At 37.4% G+C, this 20,216-nt stretch overlaps 1 protein-coding gene across 1 annotated transcript in view; it reads left to right on the forward strand.

Annotated features, from left to right (window-relative positions):
• Positions 1-20,216, forward strand: part of DPYD (dihydropyrimidine dehydrogenase) — an 821,052-nt gene that overhangs the window by 779,606 nt on the left and 21,230 nt on the right. The window contains exon 21 of the mRNA XM_039228461.1: positions 12,571-12,714. Coding sequence (XP_039084392.1) covers positions 12,571-12,714 — 144 coding nt within the window. The remainder of the gene's footprint in view (positions 1-12,570; positions 12,715-20,216) is intronic.

Here is a 20,216-nt window from a genome sequence, read left to right on the forward strand (position 1 = left end):
AGCACATGAGCAGAGGAGGGACAGAGAGAGAGAATCCCAAGAAGGTTTCACATTTAGCACAAAGCCCGATGTGGGGTCCGATGTCACAACTGTGAGATCATGACTTGAGCCAAAATCAAGAGTCAGACACTTAACCCACTGAGCCATCCAGATGACCCTAGAGAGAACTTTTCTGAACATTTTATATGAAAAATGTCAGCAGTAAGCTGTGACCCCAATGAGGTTAGCAGAAATTTCTTCCAGTATAGCTTTTTGGTGGTTAATGTTTCATTCATTCATCAAATATTTAATTAATGCCAACTGTGTACAAGGCAGTAAAGGGAAGATAAAACAGGTTCATAATGTCCTGTCCTCAATATGTTTATGATATACTCAGAAAAATAAGAGAATGCATAAGTAATGTTAATATAGTTTAGAAAGTAATGAAGAAGAAACAGAGAGGAAAGTCCAAAATCTATGATGCAGTGACTGCCTTCAGTTGTGACCTGGGTACAGATATGAATTTTATCTTATGGATGTTTGCTAGTGTTTCCATGTCAGCATGCAGAAGCTATTGTTGATGGAGCACTTTGCCACACATATAAAAGATTCTTTCCCATGTTAAATACTCCCTACTAGTATGGTAATTAATTAACTTAGAAACTTCTTTCCTTTCAACTAAAAACTTATACTTCCTTTTCTTTTCTCTTGAGTATAAATCTCCTCTTAGCATTGAAACCCTAAAACTTGTCTTTTAAAATGATGATCATTTTTTCCAATGTGTCCAGAACAGTAACTCCAAATAGGGTTTTTGATTGGATCCAAATGTGATATTTTATGCCCTATGCTACACTTTCAGGTAAAAAGGCTTAAAGCAGTCATCCCGGTGTTTCTGCGTAGGAAAATCTCAAGTATCATATTGAATAAATATGGAAAAGACTGATTAATCTTCTACTCTTGCTCCAAATATAGCCTGAATCCTGAACGCTTTTATCATATTTATAGCAGTCCCATTTTCCTCATCACCCCACTTTTCTGTTTTTCTTTGCTTCCATCCCATTGTATGAAGTAATTTTTATTCCATTTTCCCTCATTGGTTTTTGCCCTTGACATTCTATGCAATATTTAGCCATGAAAGCAGTAGCATTTTGAAGGTGAATTTTCAAGGCAAATTGTTTCATCCAAGTCTTCCTAAGGCATTGGAAGGACTATAGCTTAGGAAGTCTTTCTTCATATGAGGCTAGTATTTTTGTGACATTTTTATAATGCAGAATACCCATATCATCTTTACATTGTAAAGATGTAAAAGAATCGTACATAAATACAAATTATGTTCACAATAATAAAATAGCATTTAGGTTCTATATTGCTTTATAGTCTTCAAAATGGTAAAAGTTGTATTTTAATAATCTATTAGTGCCTTCCTATTTCAAACAGTTGTTATGAAGAGCAAGTAGGCAGAATGGTCATTGTTGTCCTCATTTTACACAGATGATAACTGAGGCCCACATAAGGCAAGCAGAGCTTGTCTTAGAGACCAAGTGTGTTATCTCTGCACCCAAAGACCAGTGATCATTCTGTATTTGCAGTACTTTAGTAGAAAGATTCATTTTCTTCCAACATCCTGCAACTTTCCATACCAAATAATACCACACATGTGCTTATATCCTGTTCTTACTGTCTTGGCAATTTCGTGTCTGACATCACTAATCTCCACTTCTAATATGCATGTGGTTGATTTTGTATAGAAAGTGTCTTTAGTGAATTGTAGCCAAGCCAAATTCTATAAAGATAATGACAGTGAAGCATTGATTGTGATCTGTATACACTCCTCAATTTATACATATTATAATAGGCTTAATTTTAAAAATATATAATTTAATTTAATTATCTATACAGATTTTATTATTTCACAATGAAAAGACAGCCAAGATATTTGTGGTTGTACCTTCCACCAGTAAAGCCTAAAACAGTTCATGAACTCACCCAACTTTGAGAGTTTGGTAAACACTATTCATATTTTACAGCTTAAAAAGATTCAGCCTGTTCTATAAATAGGAGGGAAAGAGTTATAATTTGTGACTCGGTCTAATATTTCATCCACAGACTGTGGACGTGACATAGATCGTGATGCCACCTGGTCATAAACCCTGAGGATTTCTAACTGTGAATTTGAAAACAAAACAAAACATGTCACTGGACGGAACCTTACAAATTATCTGGTCCGACCCTCTCATTTTACAGATGAGGAAACTGAGGCTCAGAGGAGTCATAGCTCCCACAGGTCACAAAATGAGCATATATCAGGGCTAAGATCAGAGCTCCATCTTCTAACTCTAAAGTGCTATTTCCAGTATTACCTCCCCCAGAAAGATGCTTCCCATGGGGCATTGCTTCTGGAGAATGAAGTATATTAAATTCACATTTGGCTGCTAATCATTTTCTCAGCAGCTCTATGGTATTTCATTAACTGCCGCATGTAACACTCTGGCCTTTCACCTGTGTTAACTTGAGCTCATTAAACTTGAGGCCAATAATAAACAGGACTGAACTAACACAGATATTTTGCATGGTATGTGTTCAGCATTTTTTAAAATGGTGTCTACCATGTGAAACATTTTTCCCTTCATGGTTTGTGGAATGGGAAAAAATAGGAGGCACAGATTTCAAGGAATGGATTATATGTGTAGTATGCCTCTTTGTATCAGTCAAAGATATACTAAATACTGGTCTTGTACAAAGCTTTGTAAGGATTATAAAGAAATGTGAGTGACAGCACAGCACAGGGTCTGGGCATCTGGCAGACAAGGATTTGAATCCTGGCTCTGCCATTTTTTTTCCTCAGTGTATTTATTTTTAGAGAGAGAGAGATAGAGAGAGAGAGAGAGATGGGGAAAGCAGTAGAGAGAGCTCACACTTAGCAAGGAGCCCAAAGCAGAGCTCAATCCCATGACCCCCAGATCGTGACCTAAGCCAAAATCAAGAGTCGTTCAACTGACTGACCACCTAGGCAATGCCATTTATTAATAGTGAGAATTAGAAAAAGTTGCTTAGCCTTTCTGTAACTGTTTTCTCATCTTTAAAATGGGACAAGACCAACAGACACATGAAACGATGCTCAGCATCCCTCCTCATCAGGGAAATACAAATCAAAACCACACTGAGATACCACCTCACGCCAGTCAGAGTGGCTAAAATGAACAAATCAGAGAACTCTAGATGCTGGCGAGGATGTGGAGAAATGGGCACCCTCCTGCACTGTTGGTGGGAATGTAAACTGGTGCAGCCCCTCTGGAAAACAGGGTGGAGGTTCCTCAGGAAACTAACAATAGAACTCCCCGATGACCCAGCAATAGCACTGCTAGGAATTTACCCAAGGGATACAGAAATGCTGAGGCATAGGAGCACATGTACCCCAATGTTCATAGCAGCACTCTCCACAATAGCTAAAACATGGAAAGAGCCTAAGTGTCCATCAACAGATGAATGGATCAAGAAGATGTGGTTTATCTATACCATGGAATACTACATGGCAATGAGAAACAATGAAATCTGGCCATGTGTAGCAACATGGATGGACCTTGAGGGTGTTATGCTGAGCGAAATAAGTCAGGCAGAGAAGGACAAATATCATATGTTTGCACGTATAGGAGGATTAGGAGGAACTTGACGGAGGAACAAGGGGGAGAAGAAGGGCGGAAATGGTGGGGGAAAGGGAGAGAGGCAAACCATGAGAGACTCTTGAATGCTGACAAAAACTGAGGACTGATGGATGTGGGGGGGAGGGGGGATGGGCATGGAGGAGGGCACTTGTGGGGATGAGCACTGGGTGTTATGTGGAAACTAATTTGACAATAAACTATTTGTAAAAAAAATAATAATAAAATAAAATGGGACAAGAACAATACCCACCCCACAGGGTTGCAATAAAGAACTGATAATGTACCCATGTGCTTTGCAAAGGGCCTGGTGTATAACAGTACTCAATGAATATGCTGATTTGATGAAGATGGTGACCTTCCTTCATAGAACTTCCTTCCTTCATAAAACTTTCATTCACCTCTCATTACAGCTGCTGTTGAGGAAGTTGATTTTCCCCGCCTTCTCCCCACTTCATCTTTTCTACAGAATAAAAGCAGGCATCCCCAGAACGCCTATTTAACCCTTCCCAGGTTCCCCACCAACATTATTCCATGTGCATTTTGACTGAGAAGTAACTTTTTTGCAGCTCACAGTTTATGCAGCCACCAGTTAACACACGTCCTTATGTGATTTTGGAAGTGTTTGAGATTCTGACTGGGCAAGGGATGGTGAGAGAGGAGGGACCATTTGTGGAATGAAGAGCTGCAAAGAGGTAGAGAGGTCTGTTGGAGAAGGGTGCTGTGTCAGAAAGAATGACAGCTGGGTGGCTTCAGGCAGAAGTCACTGTCAGAGTAGGGATGAAGCAGTCAGAAGGCATTGTGGGAATGAAAATCATTGTTGGACTGTTGGGGTCGGGTGCATGGTCATTATTTGTTCTCTATTTTCCAGAGTACCATAGACTCTTAAAACAAAAAAATGTTATAGGTCATCTGTTCACTTTCTGGCTTCTACGAGAATCCCAACTCCCAACATTCTGGATCATTATCTTCTCTCTGCCACAAATATCCTCCTGCAAGCCACCCTTCATTCTGCCACCATAAGGACCTACACATATTTTCAAAGATCTGGTATTTCCCTACACCCTAAAAAACAAAAACCCAAACTGCTTTGCCCAGAATTCAGAGCCATGCATAGATTTCCAGCTTTATCCACTGCTAATCCTCCAGTTACATGTCATATTTTAGCTGTATAAGAATGAGTTCATCCTGTGTGTTTTCTTAAACTTTCATGCCTTTACTCATCCACTCCTTTAACTCTCTCATCTCTTTCCAACACCACATACTATTTCTCCCTTTTATAATCTTTCATCACAGTTTAAATTCCTCCTTCACTAGAAAGTCTTCCTTAATCTCTTAGCTGGAATTAATTGCTCATTTGGATCAGGGTTGCATCAAACTGTTTGTGCACCTTTTGCTCTTACTTATCCTCCTCTCCCTTAAAACTACCTACAGAACCCACATGTCAGCTGAAATCACCCAGTCCTGTCCTTCTGGAAATTGCTACAAAATCCCTGGAGATTATGTTCTCTAGGTCACTTCCGGCTATAAATCCCCCCCCCCCCCCCATTGAATTCTGCATCTCCCTCAATCTTACTTCTTGTTGGTTCCTATTCTTTGAGCTACATGCCAACCCAACCATGAAACTCAAGCCTATTTGGCTGATTTTCTTCCAAATTTCTCTCTAAAGCATATACGTATGTAGGAGACTGATTTAAGTTTTAAGGGTTGGAGAGGAGGATTTCAATTGCTGCAACACAAACAGCTTGAAATTGAATATTAGCTCTTCCTCTTTATAAAAGTCCTCAGGTTCTGCTTTCTTTCTGTCCCTCCCTCTTCCTTCTCTTTTTGCCCGCCCCTCTCCCCGCCCCCTCCCCAGTGTCTCTTCTCCCCCTGCTTTAGAATTCTGCATTCCACATAGTGGTTTGGACATCTCTTTGTTTTTCTTTCTCTTAAATCATGCCACAGGGCATAATCTCCCAAACTCCAAGCTAAAGGTACTATTCTACAAGTTACCACTTTGGAGCACCTGGATGGCTCTGTTGGTTAAGCAGTTAAGCATCCAATTTAGGCTCAGGTCATGATCTCATAGTTTTGGGTTTGAGCCCCAGGTCAGGCTTTGTGCTGACAGCTCAGAGCCTGGAGCCTGCTTCAGATTCTGTGTCTCCCTCTCTCTCTGCCCCTCCCCTGCTTGTTCTCTGTCTCTCTCTCTCTCTCTCTCAAAACTTAATAAACATTAAAAAAATTTTAAGTTACTGCTTTAAAAAGTGAAGTTTGTTTCTTTAGAGGAAGCTGATAGGCATCCTTTAAATAATTTCAGCAGAAAATAATAATTTTCTCACCTCACTTTAAAAGACTATGAGTCAGTCGTCCTCCCAAGGCCATAAACTGCTTTTAAAAAGAACCACCTCCTACTTGTCTTTGTGGCCTCAGCACCTGCACAGTGCATGGCCAACAGCAGGTCTTACCTCCTTCATCCTTTGTTAGCGTTCCTTTAGTGTTAGACTTTCTTCTCTTGATTGACTTTCATTCTGTTATCTCCTCACAGCACAAAACGTGCTCTGCTTCCCCTTCGCAGAGGAAACTCCCCGCCCTCTTGTATCTTACTAAACAGCGAGCACAGAGTTAGCAGTCCACTGGCTCTCCAGGACCACTTCCAAAGCGGGACCCTTCTCCTTCTGGGGTTTCTTCCACCTGGAGGATTTTCTTCCCCATTCCTGACCCTCACACCTCCATCCTCACCATTTGCCAACCTATCCCTCAGAACTTAGCTCAGATGTCACCTCTTCTAGAAAAGCTCTGACCCCTCAGCCCGAGTTAGATATGCATTGTCATTGCACATCTAGCATCCTTCGTCACCTCTGCCTCAGCCCTTGTCTCAGGGTACTGGGATTGTTATTAACTACAGGCTCTTTAAGGTCATAGACTGTCTTTTATAGAGACCTTTCAAGGTCTGGCACTTTATAAATGTCTTTGAGTTTATGAGTCACAGCTGTTGAATAAGTAAAGTATGTTTTACTTCATATAATTTTAATATTAAATGGACCTATTTATATAATTTCTTTCTGAAAGTACTTGTTTCTGACATTTCACATAACCAGCAGAATTTTTTGAATGAATTCAAGATATTCATTCATTCATTGTTTAAGTTTCAAAACATATTGTGTACCTATTATGCACTGGATCAAAAACTAACTCTCTAGGACCTCAAGCGGGGACAATGGAGGCATAGGCTAATCACGATAAGGCAGAAAATGCAGCAGGTGCAGGAGTTGAAGTATGCCCAGAGTATTCTGGAGCACTGTGAGGGGCCCCTAACACTGTCGGGAGGGGAGTCAGTTAAGGAGATTACTTAGATGCTATGAAAACCAAGCTGAGACTACAATGCCAAATAGGCATGTAGCAGATAAAAAAGACTGGCAGGGGCTTCCCCAGCAGAGGGGATGTATGAGCCAACATGGAAATACAGAGCATGGTACACAATGCAATATAAGCAGTTAAGGCTTATGGGAATAAATTGGCAGGCATGCACTTTACAAATATTATTCCATTTAATGCTTATACTAACATCGTGTGTTAGATACTGTCATTCTCATTTCATTGATAAGGAAAATTAGTAGCAGAATGGTTAAGTAATTGGCTCATCGTCACACAGCTAATGAGTGTAAAACTGTGATTTTAATGCAAATTTGACTTCTAAATCAGTTCCCTAACCACTATGCAAATGTTGGCTTTCTACTTTCACTAAGAAGCATGAACTATCATTGCTTTTGACTGATTCAGACATCAGACAGTTTATCAAAAGTTGCACTCTTAAATTTATTGGATCAAGCTAATAGTTATACTTCATTAATTTCATATGCTTTGCATGTCCATCCACCTCCAGTGTCCCCATTTACACCATTGGGCACCACATAGTATTATGATAATATGTAAATGGTCCTTTTCTCTTCGTCTTCTTATTGTTTTCCACTGTCCAAATTTGATAATATCATGAAAAATTGCTTACTGTTATATCAGTGATTAAGTACTACATGCCAGTTACTCATGGGAAAAATAATGAGTTTCTGACTTAAAGCCCTGCTAAAACAAATTTTGAAATAAAAATCAAGGTCAACTGTAAGCAATTGATTAGTCTTGTAATTGAGAGAAGGGAAGAAAAGTAACTGAATTCAGATAGAACAGAACAGAGACTTCTCACCCAGTCTCCCAAACCTGCATCATGCTGAGCTCACCGTGATTGAAATTCAAGTATTTTAGAAACACATTCAGAGAACCCATGCTCCCAGCAGGTGTTCTCCAAATTTTATATTTTAAGTATCTAAAAAGTATTCCATTGCCTTCCTGAGGTTTTTTATTTTTTTAAAGATTAACTCCTTGAAGCTTTATTTTCTTCCTTTTTCTCTCCAGTTAATGGTCATTTGATAGAGATCAAATGGTTTTTCTTGGAAAAACCATTTGGTATATCATTCCTTTAGATAATCACCAGGGATACGTAATATAAAATTCAATCTGACACTAGCCTGTCATGAATGTCAAGAGATACTTATGAAAGTACTAACAACGATAAGTGTACATATGGAAATTATTGAACCTTGAACCTTTAATGTAGTACTGGTCCAGATCCAGCATTTGATATTGTATTTGTTGAATAAATGGAAAAATATAATGTAACTCACTCATATGTGAACATGTTTTTTGTAAAAAAAAAAAAAAAAGTCAATTCTTAGATAGTTGTGAAGCATATATCTTTTGCATTTAACTTATTTCTTAGTCCCTCAGTGTATACATTTGCATACATGCACAAATAATTTTACATATATGTAATATATATACATATGTATTTTTTGATTTCAGGTTTATACTGAATGTGATATATATGTTCTACTTAGTATATGCTGTGTGTTTATATATATGTATGTATATATACATATATGTGTATATTGCACTCAGTATGAACCTGAAGTCCTTTTATCTTTTAACTTATTACCATTTGGATATCAAAGTAATTACTTATTGTGCTGTTATTGTTTCCAATCAGATAAGACAGTATGATTAGGAAAATAGAGTTGATCCATTATAGTACTATACACCAGTGCTATTAGCCAACTTGCTGCCATTCTCATAAAAATTATACAATTTAAACTGGAAGATGCCAGTACCTGCTTCTATTAGAAGCAAGAACCCTTTTCTACTTCATAATATGCTCAATTACCTTTAAATTGATCCATGAATAAATTGTAATCCAAATAGACTTCTTTACCTTAAAGCTTTGCTGGCTTAAGATATCTTTGTTGATTCATTATGTTGTCACTTTTCTATCGGCAATGTAATGTTTTTTATATCTGGATAGAGACAGTTTTCATGTGAGATACTGTTATCTTTAAATGAGTAGGATTTAGATTTTTCTGGTGAGAACAAATTCATCAATGATGAATCCCTGGAGAAAGTACTGAAACAAAAATCATACCATTTCTGAGCTTTGTTCAGTTCATCAGTTACAAAGCAGCTTTTGATAGTCCTAAAGAAGTTTTTTTATTTGTTTAAGAAATATAGCATGACGCTCAAAACCTCTCACTTTGGGTTACCGCGGGCTACAACTTTTTCTGTGAGAAAATAATGAATGAAGAGGAAAAGCTCCTGCTGCTGGCTCTGTCAGGCTCTGCTGCTTCTCCTCCCGCAATAGGAAATCAATTAACTATATGTTCGGGCAGAGATTTGAACTAAATGCTTTATTAATCATCACTGATTGCGCGCATACGCAGTGGCCAACTGTGCATTCACCTTCACTGTTTAAGAGTTTTATTTTGCCTTTTGCTGGTTTTTGTTTGTTTGGTTGGTTTTTTGGCAAGATCAGAACACAAAGGTTTGCCTAAATGTAGTATATGTAAAGGTGGTCGTCCGGTGCAGGAGAGAATGGATCTTTTGTATTTTCAGAACGCTTAACTCTTATAATGCTCAGTACCCAGATACGGTAGAGGCATCATAATACATCACAAAGTAATTTCTTTAAAAAGCGCCAAAGTTTCTTATACTAATTTGCAGAAAGCAAAATCACTATGGCAGCCTTAATGTTGTGGAAGCTGGTACTATACCTCGCTTCTAGGATTTCCATCTAGCAGTGAGAAACTACACACAGATAGACCAATTTGACTTGGAGATGAATGGTGGAAGGTTGAGGGGGCAGTCACTGATCCCGTGTGTGGGCGTGCTTTCAATTTAAAGAAAGAATGGGCAACAGTTTTCCTTCTTTTCTATTGATTCTTCTAACTAACCCACAAAGAAAATCCTATAGGAATCTTTATGTTAAATTGAGAACCTCTCCTTAGGACTAATTATAAAAGAACAGCACATTATAATCATAGCGCTGTGAGCTATTACATTATGGCAACGTAATTTAAACATAAATGTGGTCAACCACTGCAAAAAAAGTATAGAAAATATCAGACTGGTAGGTGTTTACTCAGGCTGCATTCTGTTCAGCACCAAGGGATTTTCAAATATTATTATTGTTGTTGTTGTTGCTGTTGTTGTTGTTATCATCATCATTGGAACAATTTGAAACTATCAGTTTAAACTTAACTACTTTATTTCTCTCTCTTTGGATAAAGAATAATACAAATGAAGGAAAAAAATCTCCTCTGATTTATGGTTAAAAGAAGATAGATCAAAAAAGTTTCAGGAATGATTTGTTTTGAGTAACAGGTCTAAAATTCTTAGATGGAATTAGATACTGTTGAGTAAGGTAAGACCCAATCAGGGAATCAGGATAACGGTTCAGAGTTTCATTGAGCTTGCCACCATGAGGGATCTGCTGGAACCAGAGGTCACTTGTTTCAACATTTAAAGATATTTGATAATCTTCAAGACTATAAGATTAAGATTTCAGTACCATTGATGTATAAGAGAAGTGTGGACCGAGTGACAGTCCAACAAGAACTATGTCATGTGGAACTCGGCCTGGGAGGCTCAGTCAGTTAGGCATCCAACTTTGGCTCAGGTCATGATCTCACGGTCTGTGAGTTCGAGCCCCATGTCGGGCTCTGTGCTGACAGCTCAGAGCCTGGAGCCTGCTTCAGATCCTCTGTGTGTGTCTCTCTCTGTCCCTCTCCCACTTGCACTTTCTATCTCTCTCTCTCTCTCTCTCTTTCAAAAATATAAAACATTTAAAAAATTTTTTAAAAAGTATGTCATATGTGGACATGCATTTACCACCTCATGAGGTGTTATCGGAACCCCAGGGGCATTTCTTTGGCATCAAGTATAATCCCTTCTGCCCCAGGAGAAAAGTCATTTCATAAGAGGATATTTCAAACAAGCATGATATGTTCTACATAAAAGGGCTTACATGTATGATAAATGTTGTGGATTTGTTTTATAGTCATTTATTCTTTGCTTTCTAACAAGATGGCATCACATATTTATTTTATGGTTAAATAGATACAGTATATTCTGTCCCCTCATAATATTATTTCATATTTCTGAAATCATTAAATAGGAAGGCATTGATGTATAGACATAAAGTATATAATTCTACTTTAATTGTATATAAATTAATTTGACATTCATAGCATTACTTCCATTTGCTTGACTTGTTGACATAATTATAGCAAATTGATAATGGAAGTAACAATCTTAGATATTTCCACTGAAGTATGTTCTGCTAATATAAATTTTCAGTGGCAGTTTGGCTAAATTGGAACATGGGTTAAGTTTAGTTTGCCTACCCTACTAACATCTCTAAAAGACTGGAGAACTCAGTTTCCTGGGGCATTATGCATCCTGGCAAGTGGAGGCCAGTGTTTCGAAACAAGTGTGATTTTTCACCAAAGTATTTGCTAGGTCAGAAATCAGGATGACCTTGGAGTGCTGTAGTTTTCCGAGCCTCCATCAGCTAGATAAATGGACTTTATTTTGTAAGTGAGAGAGAGAGACAGAGAAAGAGAGGAGAAAACGTGCTTTTACAGTCTTAGAAAAGAGAGACCTAGCAATTCCAGGTTGCAGGCAGACATGGAACATTTGGAATTCAGTGGTGTCTATCACCAGCATTATGTGTCAGTAAAAGTGAAGATCAAAGGTCCTAGAAGAGGAGAAGGACAAAAGTGGAGAGGAAATAATTGTGGGATAATGAATAGTATGAGGGCATATTCGTGTTAACTTGAAACACTTAGTATTTTTCCATGACACCCAGGTATCTTTCTAAATGAACTTTGTAAAGTACAGTTGAATAACCTTGAGATTTAAAGCTCCATGATGTGATTTTGAATACTGATGGAGTTTGTTTAAGCACTGTGATATTTCCTCTGCTTTTCATTTCTATTTTTTGCCTCCTTCATGCAAAATAAAATGTATTTTCTCTACGGAAAAATCAATATTTTTACCATTTTTTCAGCTATTCCAGTAAATTGTAATCAACATTAGTTACAGCCTTTAAAGAGATGTAGTAAGAATTTGAACACAATAAAATAGAGATACAGATTAGAACTTTGGCAAAGTACCTTTGCTATTGACAAAAGCATTTGTCAGGGACTATGGCTGTGTCTATATTGTGCTAAAAACCTGATGAAAGAGGAAAAAAGCATCAATAGGTTTTACCTTCTGTCTATATGAACCAAACAAATGTTCTAACTAATAGCTATTGTTTTAAGTGAATGAATTTGGCTTACCATTGTGAATTTTATTCCATTTAGCAATGTATTTTAATTAATTTTGTATATTTAATACATATATACTTGGTAAAGGTATTCTGCTTTTGAGTTCATTTTAATAATTAGTGGAATCTGATACCTTACAAGACTTGTGATTCTTGAATAAATGAAGACCTTGTTCACAGTATATAAGAAACAATCCCAAAACACACATTTGTTGGTTGATAATATTTATATGTTAATATCCTCACATTTTTCTCTTCTGTGAGTGAATAATCTTTGTAATTTGCATGTTTTCCTTTTAGAAACTGCCAAGTTTTGGACCTTACCTTGAGCGGCGCCAAGAAATCATAGCAGAGAACAAGATTAGACAGAAAGAACAAAATGCAGCTTTTCCACCTCTTGAGAGAAAGCCTTTCAGCCCCAAAAAGCCTATTCCTACCATCAAGGTAAAAATTAAGCTATATATTTACTAATCAAATATACAATATAGCTCAAGTGTTTATTTACTGTTTAAATGGTTCACTTATTTTCTTTAAAAATATACTGAAAGTTTTCAAAAATCTACCTATGGTGATAGGATAGCCTCTTTTGTTTGTACATTTTATACTTTTTAGAATACTGTCATCACATATGTGTTTTGTGGATATTTCTGTATGTTAAATGGGCCAGGAAATATTAGGTGAAGTCTTTGTCTTCTCATAGTCATTTTAAAATTATCCCCATCTACAATTAAATCCAAGAGGTATGTTAGTCATGCAATACAATTAAATGATTAATATGCAACATGGTATCAATTTGGACAAACTTTGTCTAATTTAATCCCTGGAAAACCTGCAGAAATTGGGGTCTCAAGAGATTCTTTTCTGGGTAATAGCAAGAATTATCATTAAGGTGGAATTCTGGATGTATTTGCGTGTTTTCCTTTTAGAAATTGCCAAGTTTTGGACCCTATCTTGAGTGGCACAAGGAATTCTTAGCAGAGAACAAGATTAGACAGAAAGAACAAAATGCAGCTTTGAACTTATTTTGAGAGACAGGCAGATTCACATACTACAGTCATAAGAAATAATACTTATGAGAGGCGCCTGGGTGGCCCAGTCGGTTAAGCGTCCGACTTCAGCTCAGGTCATGATCTCACAGTTCGTGGGTTCGAGCCCCGCATTGGGCTCTGTGCTGATAGCTAGCTCAGAGCCTGGAGCCTGTTTCAGATTCTGTATCTCCCTCTCTCTCTGACCCTCGCCTGCTCACGCTGTCTGTCTCTCTAAGAAATAAATGAAACATTAAAAATTAAAAAAAAAATACTTATGACTATAGTATTATAGTCTTGTGTACCCTTTATTCAGTTTCCCCAATGGTAACATGCTGCGAATATCACAACCAGGATAATGACGCAGATAAAATCTACTGATCTTATTCAGATTTTTTAATTTCTGATTTGTGTGTGCGAGTCCGTATGTGTGCATTAGCGTGTTTACCTCTGTGTGATTCCTCCACATGTGTAGATTCCTCTTTCAATCACGACAGTCAAGATATAAGATGTCTATCACTCCAGAGACTATCCTGTCATACCACACCTACTTCCTTCCTGCCCACCTTGCCCAAGATGGAATTGTCTTAATGAAAGAAAAGAGAGTGTTATAGGAGTTACAGGTCCATATTCCCTCTGAAATTACCATCACTAAATGTGGTTTCAGTTACTGAAACTTTTCTTCTGTATTTAATGACAGTCTAACTCCCACATTTCCATTTTCTGTTTGAGGCATCAGCTGAAAATCTTGCTCTTAGGACCTCTCAGGGGAACCTCCCAGAAATTCATCTTTAGTTGTCAGCTGGGAATTGGAACCCTTAAAAATTCCCTCTACCTCTGAGAGAGAAAAAAAAAATGTGTCCTGTGTCAAACACATTGGGGTTTATACTTGCTGCTGCAAAATTTAGGTGATTCAAAGTTCTAAAAGGAAATATAAAAGTACTCGAACACAAATTCTACCAGCATTTCAATACCATAATTCCAAATAAAGTGAACACTTGGGACTTTTAATAGCAAAATATCCCCACATACTCTCTTTAGCTATTTACTTACATTATTTGTGTGCTACTAAAAGAACGAACTGGATACTGATGATAAAGAGAAGACCAGATGCTTCAGCTCTTCACAAGCCTCCCCGTCCCCATGTTTGGCTATGATTATTCTATGATTTGGGGTTAAATGAGAATTGTCCCACTTCTGTCTCTCTTCTACATTAATTTGAATTCAATGTAAGGTCTCATCTGTTCCTTATGTATAAAAAATCAAAAGAAAGATATTATTTATATTTGAAAGAAAAGAAGTGTAAGGTGATTATGAAAACATTTTGACCTTTTCTAGTCTTCTATTCCTTCAGGGAATAAAAGCAAGACAAAAACAGAACAGAGAAAAAACCTATTATAGTTAAATTCAAGCTGATCAATCACTAATCCAAATAAAATATCAAACTCAGCAGAATTAAATAAACCAAAGAAATATGAAGTCAGAAAAGTAAGTAAACATTTTTTAGTATCCTGGAGGGATAGGAGTATTATTAAAAAATAGTACAGGTTTCTGTTTCTCTCCTAAGTTTCTTTATTTTAGGTTATCCAAATTAAAGTATCCCTAGTATTACATTCCATAAGCTTTAAGACATGATAGATACCATCTTCCCAGCATCTAGACCATAATAATGCTCATGTAATAAAGGACTGCTATGGTAGATTTTCCCAATGTCCAGTGGATTTTCCACTACCTTGGCTTCTTCTCAGAGTATCATACCCATTCTACCTTTTGTCATTTCTAAAAAGATGTTGTGCCCTTTCAAATAACATATGGTAGGGCACCTGAGTGTCTCAGTTGGTTAAGCATCCAACTCATGATGTTGGCTCAAGGCATGATCTCATGGTTGTGAGATTAAGCCCCACTTTGGGCTCCATGCTCATTATGGAACCTGCTTGGGATTCTCTCTCCATCTCTCTCTGCCCCTCCCCTGCTCGCTCGCTCGCTCTCTCTCTCTCAAAATAACTGAATAAACATTTTTAAAATGCCATCATGGTAGCTGATAATTGTCAGTTTTTTGTTGTTGTTGTTTTGTTGAGGGTAGCACTAGTTATAAAAGCAACTATCTTTTTGGAAAGTGAGGAATTATATTTACTAAAATAATGACTTCTCACTTTATCTTGTTTTCTATAAGGCTTCCTATACTGTACTATATGTTTTAGAGGAAGAAGGAAGATAAGGAGATCTGTACCTATGCCCAGAGAGATCCCCACTTTCAGATGATTCCTGACTTCTAGAGCCATGATATTGTGTGTGTGTGTGTGTGTGTGTGTGCATGTATGATTGTATTTTTAGTTAGATCAGTCATGCTTCAATATTATAACATGATTTACTAACATAGGAAAAAATGTTTATCTCCTGGAAGCATCCATGGAAGTATGTGGCAACGAGTAGCTCTAATGTGCCTATACTATTCCAAATGTTATACGTGTCTTATCTCATTTAATAAAATCTTCACAATACGTAGGATAGATACTAACTCTATATTATCTAACTCATTTTTAGATAAAACAACCATTCATTTACAGATAAAAAAATTGAGGAATAATGAAAGATTAAATAATTTGGCCAAGTCACATAGTAATCATTGATAGAATGGAGGATGGAAAAAAATCGAGAATTGCTGGGTTAGGAGATTCAGAAGATTGACTTATAATAGGAACTATAAAACTTTGGATCCATTCTATAAAATGTTGAAATATACCTAGAGATAGGTCATGAAAGATGAATATCATCAACATGGAATAATAAAAACATTTAGTAAAGGAATTTTAAGCACATGGCTTTTGTCACAGTTGTATTACTAATCACTTGATTTGGGGAAAATATCAAATAAGAGACCTATAAAATGAGACTACTGGGCAAAGAAGTTAAATATCTCCCCCCAGCATTCTGTAGATTCATTTGTTTAGTTTTTTTCTAATGTTAGATCACAAAGATTAATATAAAAATTACCCACAAGCCTACTTAATCATTATTAAAATTTAGATTTATAAAATTCTAGTCCTTCTTATATCTAAATATAATATCTTAAAATAAACATGGAATAATCTTATATTTTACATAAAAATTTCACAATTATTATATGTCACTTTTATATCAAAATAACGTTTTCATAGTATTTTATAATATGAACTTATTAACTTTTTGAAAGTAACCTATTAGAGCCCAGAGGGCACCACGCTGCTCCTGGAGAGAGGGCAGGTTAACAACCTGGAAGCATACATCATGGAAACAAAGATCTGAAAAATGCCTGGGACACACTGAAAGGGAGATTACTCACTCCTCTCAGAGTACTTTGCTGGGAGCAAGAAACATAGAGACCCCTCTCTGGGAAAAAAGGAACTGACTGGCACCATTTCCCTCCCCTGCCCCTAGTATAAACACACAACCATCTGTAGCACACACACAACACAGTGCCAACATTGGCTGCCTAACCTGCTTACATCAGGTCCCACTCCCCTGTGCCAGTACCACCCTTCTTGGTCAGGTTTATCTCAGTTCCAGCATGATGGGCCCAGGAGAAACCCCTAGCCACACCATGTCTCCCAACCAAAGAGTTCTGCAGGGCCTCAGTTCTAGTGGAAGTAGTATCAGGTTTCATTTAACAAGCAGACCAGAGCTACCTAGTTAAAATGGGCCACACTCTGGACAAGGACCAAACACTGCCCACTGCAGGCAAGTGGAACCTCTGCAAATGACTGATCTGAAGGACAGAGCAGTCAAAACACAACAGCAGAACAGAGGCAGCACATGCCAGAGACATTCCCTGAAGTGCCAGTCCCTGGATACTGCATGACCTTCTCTTCATAAAGCCATTACTCTCAGAAGGAAGAAACATAACAGATTTTTCTAACACAGAGAAGAAGGCAGAGAGTTAGACAAAATGCCAAGGTGGAGGAATCCATCCCAAGAGAAAGAACAAGAAAAGGTCATGGCCAGAGATCTAATCAAAATAGATACAAGTAATATGCCTGGTGGAGAATTTAAAGAAACAATCATAAGGATACTCACTGGGCTTGAGAAAAGAATAGAAGATATCAGGAAGGCCCTTAACACAGAGATTAAAAAGTTAAAAAACAATTAGTCAGAAATGAAAAATGCAGGGGTGCCTGGGTGGCTCAGTCGGTTAAGCATCTGACTTCAGCTCAGGTCATGATCTCACAGTTAATGGGTTTGAGCCCCGCATCAGGCTCTGTGCTGACAGCGAGCTCAGAGCCTGGAGCCTGTTTCAGATTCTGTATCTCCCTCTCTCTCTGACCCTCCCCTACTCATGCTGTCTCTCCCTCAGAAATAAATTTAAAAACCTTAAAAATTTTTTTAAAAAAGTAATGAAAAATGCAATAACAGATTTGAAATAGACTGGGTGTAATGAACACAAGGATGGATGAAGCAGAGGAACAAATAAGTGATATAGAAGATAAAATAATGGAAAATAATGAAGCTGAACAAAAAAGAGAAGAATTATGAACACAAAACCAGAGTTGGAGAACTCAGTGCCTCCATCAAACATAGTAACATTCATGCCATAGGAGTCCCAGAAGAAGAAGAGAGAGAAAAGCGGGCAGAAAACTTAAATGAGGAAATAATAGCTGCAGAATCCCCTAATCTGAGGAAGGAAACAGACATCCAGATCCAAGAGGCACAGAAAACTATTCCAAAAAGTCAACAAAAGCAGGAAACACCAAGACATATTGTAATTAAATTCGCAAAATATAGCAATAAAGAAAAAATCCTGAAAGAAACAAGACAAAAGAAGTCCCTAACTTACAAGGGAAGACAAATAAGGTTAAAAGTAGATCTCTCTGTAGACACTTGGTAGGCCAGAAGGGAGTTGCATATGTATTAAACATGCTGAATAAGACAGATCTGCAACCAAGAATACTCTATCTAGTAAGGTTATCATTCAGAATAGGAGAGATAGAGAGCTTCCCTGACAAACAAAAACTAAAGGAGTTTGTGACCACTAAACCATCCCTGCAAGAAATATTATAGGGGACTCTTTGAATGCAAAGGAGAGACCATAAGTGCAAAGACAAAAAAAAAAAAAAAAAAAAAAAAGCAGAGGAAGTCTCCAGAAGCACTGACAAAACAAGTAATAAAATGGCACTTAAGGGGCGCCTGGGTGGCTTAGTCAGTTAAGCGTCCGACTTTCGCTTAGGTCATGATCTCGCGGTTCGTGGGTTCGAGCCCCGCATCGGGCTCTGTGCTGACTGCCAGCTCAGAGCCTGGAGCCTGTTTCAGTCTGTGACTCCCTCTCTCTCTGACCCTCCCCTGCTCACACTGTCTCTCTCTCTCTCTCCTAGAAATAAATAAAACATTAAAAAAATTAAAAAAATAAAATGGCACTTAATACATATCTATCATTAATTACTCTGAATGTACTAATGTACTAAACACTCTAATGAAAAGACATAAGGTGTCAGAATACATAGGGTGTGTGCTGCCTACAAAAGACTCATTTTACAACTAAAGACACCAGCAGATTGAAAGTGAGGAGATGGAGAAACATTTATCATGCAAAGGAATGTCAAAAGAAAGTCAGAGTAGCAATACTTCTTTCAGACAAACTAGATTTTAAACCAATGATTGTAACAAGAGATGAAGGAGGGGACTATACAATAAGAAAAATCTAACAATTGTAAATATTTGTGCCCCCAACCTAGAAATACCCAAACATATAGGCCAATTAATAACATATTTAAAGGAACTCATTGATAATAATACGATAAGAGTAGAAGATTTTAAACACCCAAGAAACATCAATGAACATATCATCTAAGCAGAAAAAAACAAGGAAACCATGGCTTTGAATGACACACTGGACCAAATGGACCAATCAGCTATATTCAGAATATCATCCTAGAGCAGCAGAATGCACATTCTTTTCAAGTGCACATGGGACCTTCTCCAGAATATATCACCTACTAGGTCACAAATCAGGCCTCAGTAAGTATAAAAAGATTAAAACCATATGATACATTTTTTTCTGAGCATAACACTACGGAACAAAGTCAACAACAAGAAGAAAATTCGAAAGCCCTGAAATACATGGAGGTTGGGGCACCTGGGTGGCTCACTCGGTTAAGCGTCTGGCTTTGGCTCAGGTCATGATCTCACGGTCCGTGGGTTCGAGCCCCACATAGAGCTCTGTGCTGACAGCTCAGAGCCTGAAGCCTATTTCAGATTCTGTGTATCCCTCTCTCCCTGCCCCTCTCCAGCTCGTGCTCTGTTTCTCTCCGTCTCAAAAATAAATAAACGGTAAAAAAAAATTTTTCTAAATACATGGAGGTTAAACACCATCCTACTAGACAATGAATGGGTCAACCAGGAAATCAAAGAAGAAATTAAAAAATACATGAAACAAATGAAAAATGAAAACATAATAGTCCAAAACTTTTGGGATGCAGCAAAAGTGATCCTAAGAGGGAAGAATATAGCAGTACTTCAAGCAATGCATCAAGAGGCAAGAAAAATCTCAAATAAACCACCTAACCTTACACCAAAAAGAGGTAGAAAAAGAATAACAAATGAAGTTTAAATCCATGAGAATGAGGGAAATAATATTAGAACAGAACTAAATGATATAGAAAGTAAAAAAAAAAACAGTAGAACATATTAGTGAAACCAGGAACTGGTTCTTTGAAAGTGATAAAACCCCTAAGCCAAGATTATCACAAAGAAAAGAGAAAGGATCCAAATAAATAAAATCACAAATGAGAGAGGAGAGATAACAAACAATATCCCAGAAATACAAACAATTATAAGAAATACAAACTATGCCAACAAATTGAATAGCCTGGAAGGAATGGGTGAATTTCTAAAATCATAAAAACTACCAAAACTGAAATAGGAAGTAGTAGAAAACTTGAATAGATCAAT

Source organism: Hyaena hyaena, unplaced genomic scaffold (assembly GCF_003009895.1).
Source record: "Hyaena hyaena isolate Hyena2069 unplaced genomic scaffold, ASM300989v1 scaffold_32, whole genome shotgun sequence".
NCBI lineage: Eukaryota > Metazoa > Chordata > Mammalia > Carnivora > Hyaenidae > Hyaena > Hyaena hyaena.